We start from the raw sequence: 2,955 nt of genomic DNA on the forward strand, positions 1-2,955 counted from the left end.
TTTTTTTTTTTTTTTTTAAATCTTTGTCTGTGCTCTTCTTTAGTGTTTCAGTTAAAAAAAAATTTTTGGTCAATTCATGGGTTCTCACTACTAGATTTGTTCGCAGAGGTTCTTTGTTTAATCTTAACTATTTCTAAGACGACTAGACTTCTTTTGTCTATATGTAGAAAATGTGGAAAACAAGAAAATTAGATAGATACAAACAATTAAAATGTAAGTTTAAACACGGTAAGTGAATCCAGAAAGGAATTCATGAATGCATTTTCTTTCAGGTTGGCTTCAACTAAAGCTTGTAGAGAAAGCAAATGAACAGAGGGCATTGGTTGCTTCTGAAGTTAGGGATAGTACGGAATAAACTGGTTTTGTTAGTCCTGCAAACTGAGAAGCTCGAAGGACACGAACAAATAGAATGCAACAAGGAACAGAACAGACATTCTTGCTGTGGTAGTATCCGAAAACAGAATATAACATTGGGTCTGGTTACCCGGGAGCATGCCTGTGTATTAATAATATTTATCATTTTTGTTGGTCATTTTCTTTTGTTCCTCTTCTGTCTTTTGTTCATTTATAACCGATTTTAATAAGGGAAAATATTATGTTGTTATGTACATTTATCTGAATACTTTGACTCCAAAATTTGAGGCTCGAAATTTTGATTTAAACAGAGCATTACCAATCCTAATTTGTCAATTTTATGATGGGTTTAGATCTGTTTCTATTATGTCAAAAAGAATGATGTTATTTGGAATGATTCAATAAGTAATTTTGTGAATTACAATGGAATTTCAGGGTATGTTATTTCTGCAAACTTATGTGTCGCTCGTTGGTTCGTACGAATTGGCTCGTCATCTAGGAGTAAAATTTGTACTTTAAGTTAGAAACAAGAGCCTCGAGTGGCTCGCTAGTTGGCTCGCCCCACTTTGAAAACAAGGTAGCTAACATTCGGTTCAACCTAACCTATAGGCTAGTACAAGCTAACTCGCATGGTAAGGTGAGTCAAGAGGTTCATATTCTGTCAATTGAACATCTTGGATGGACGTATCCCATAATTGAGATAAAAATGATAGTGCAATGACTAATTAGAAATAAAATGAAGTTATATGAAATTAAATACAAAATGAGCTACCTTCTTAAGAATATATACAATTTTCAACGAAACAAATTTTCTTGCTCTCTAAAGGTACGCCACTTTTCAATATAGGCTGCTTGATCAGGATGAAGGCTTGGTGTTCTATGCTGCTGAAGAATTTGAAGAATTTCTTGACTTTCACCCAGCAGGAGAGCTGCTTGCCGGACTGTTTTCGCCCCGTGGTTTATGGCATTCCGGTGACACTTGATCATTATAACACGTGGTAAGTTGGTAAGACAAGCTGCGAGTATATCTGCGATCATGACCGTCAATCGTTTGAACAGTCCCTCATCTGTCAAGGGAGGATCATCTTCAAAGTCGAGCAAAATAGTTTGACAGATCCTGTACATCGAGTTGGCTGCTATAACCTTAACTGGCCAATTAAGAGGATCCTCCATAAGAAAATCTTTCGTATCTCTCTTGAACTCCAAAACAATCTTCTCGGCTTTATTAGAGAGCTCTTGTAGTGTTTCCTTCGACTTTTTTCCTTTGAGGGACATTTCTTTGAGATCATTTTCTTGCCATTTGCTATAAAGTTCGGCTCCCACCCAGACAACGTTGGCTGCATTTCTGATGTTTGCTAAATCACGACTGCAGTCAAGGCACTTCTCGATAAATTTTATGAAGAACAGACCTTCATTCACGCTGCTTAGTAACCAGCTAGCGTTGTGAGTCGAGACGTTGGGAAGTGCAATGGCAATACTTGTTAGCGTCACCAGAGGCAGAGACCAGCAATTAGGAGGTTCGTGAATATGCAGACTTGGAACTTTGTTGCTGTCAAATTCTCTCACCCCATGAAAATCGCCAAATAATTTAAGAAGCTCTATGAGTTTTTTAGGTTGCTGCCTTTTACCTATTTGGATCACTTTATCCACCTGATTGCAGATGTTTTGCAGGGTCTTGTGAGGCAACTGTACCTCACCTTCTAGTAGCAGAACGTAACGGCTAAGTTCCGGCTCTGTATTCAATCCTAATTCTGAATCCTGATGGACACGTGATGCACTAGAGCAGGACACATTCTTCAACTTTTCGACATTGTGGAAGCACGAGATGATTGGACTCATGAAGAGCACGGAGATAAGTCGAACAAGTTTGCAGCCTAGAACAACCAGTATCTGAATTCTAACAAAGAAACTCAATATTGACTTTTTTGTATGGTGAAGAAGTTTTCTCCACTTAGGATCACGAATGTGCCAAGGTAAGGGGCTTTCTTTCCACTCAAAGAGCATCTGTGTCCAATATGTCTCGATTTTGAGTTCATCTTTGAAGGAGATTCGTTTCTCTTCTTCTGAGCATCTGAAATTTATGGCAGTATACCATCTCAATGCTGGGGCAATAATACCCAGAGTCACTCCAATAGAATGAATGAGCAGAATCCATTTGGTTGACGAGTCATAGTAAGAAGCCGTTTGCCTAAATGTTCTATACACTATTAGCATACGAAGCAGAGCTTCTGCCAAAGCGAGAGCAATCAGCAAACAGATCACACCTGAAGCAGTACACGTTGCAGAACGCGCAATCACAAACTGAGGACAGCTAGTTTCTGCCATCACCCAATATTTCTTAACCATTGCTCTCAACTGATCAACTGTAAGTTTTTTCATCTCCATTAGTTCTTCATCAGAAGTCATTTTAAGCATTTCTCGGTATTTGGATTTAAGATATTTTTTTGTGGTTGGGATCATAATAGCCGAAGAAACCAACATTACAAGCTGAAGAAACATGAAAATCAATGCAACTATTTCCTCGACAAACATTATTCGGCGATGAAGAAAACCACGCATTTGGACAATTTGAATGCAGACATTCACAATCACAGTAAGTAC

General features: G+C 38.2%; 1 protein-coding gene across 1 annotated transcript; it reads right to left on the minus strand.

Annotated features, from left to right (window-relative positions):
• Positions 1–1,149: 1,149 nt before the first annotated feature.
• On the minus strand, positions 1,150–2,760 carry LOC111388051. The gene has a single exon (XM_023012713.1). The coding sequence runs from the start codon at positions 2,758–2,760 to the stop codon at positions 1,150–1,152; it is 1,611 nt and encodes a 536-aa protein (XP_022868481.1).
• Between the last annotated feature and the right edge of the window lie 195 nt (positions 2,761–2,955).

This window comes from Olea europaea, unplaced genomic scaffold, assembly GCF_002742605.1.
Source record: "Olea europaea var. sylvestris unplaced genomic scaffold, O_europaea_v1 scaffold4492, whole genome shotgun sequence".
NCBI classification, from domain to species: domain Eukaryota; kingdom Viridiplantae; phylum Streptophyta; class Magnoliopsida; order Lamiales; family Oleaceae; genus Olea; species Olea europaea.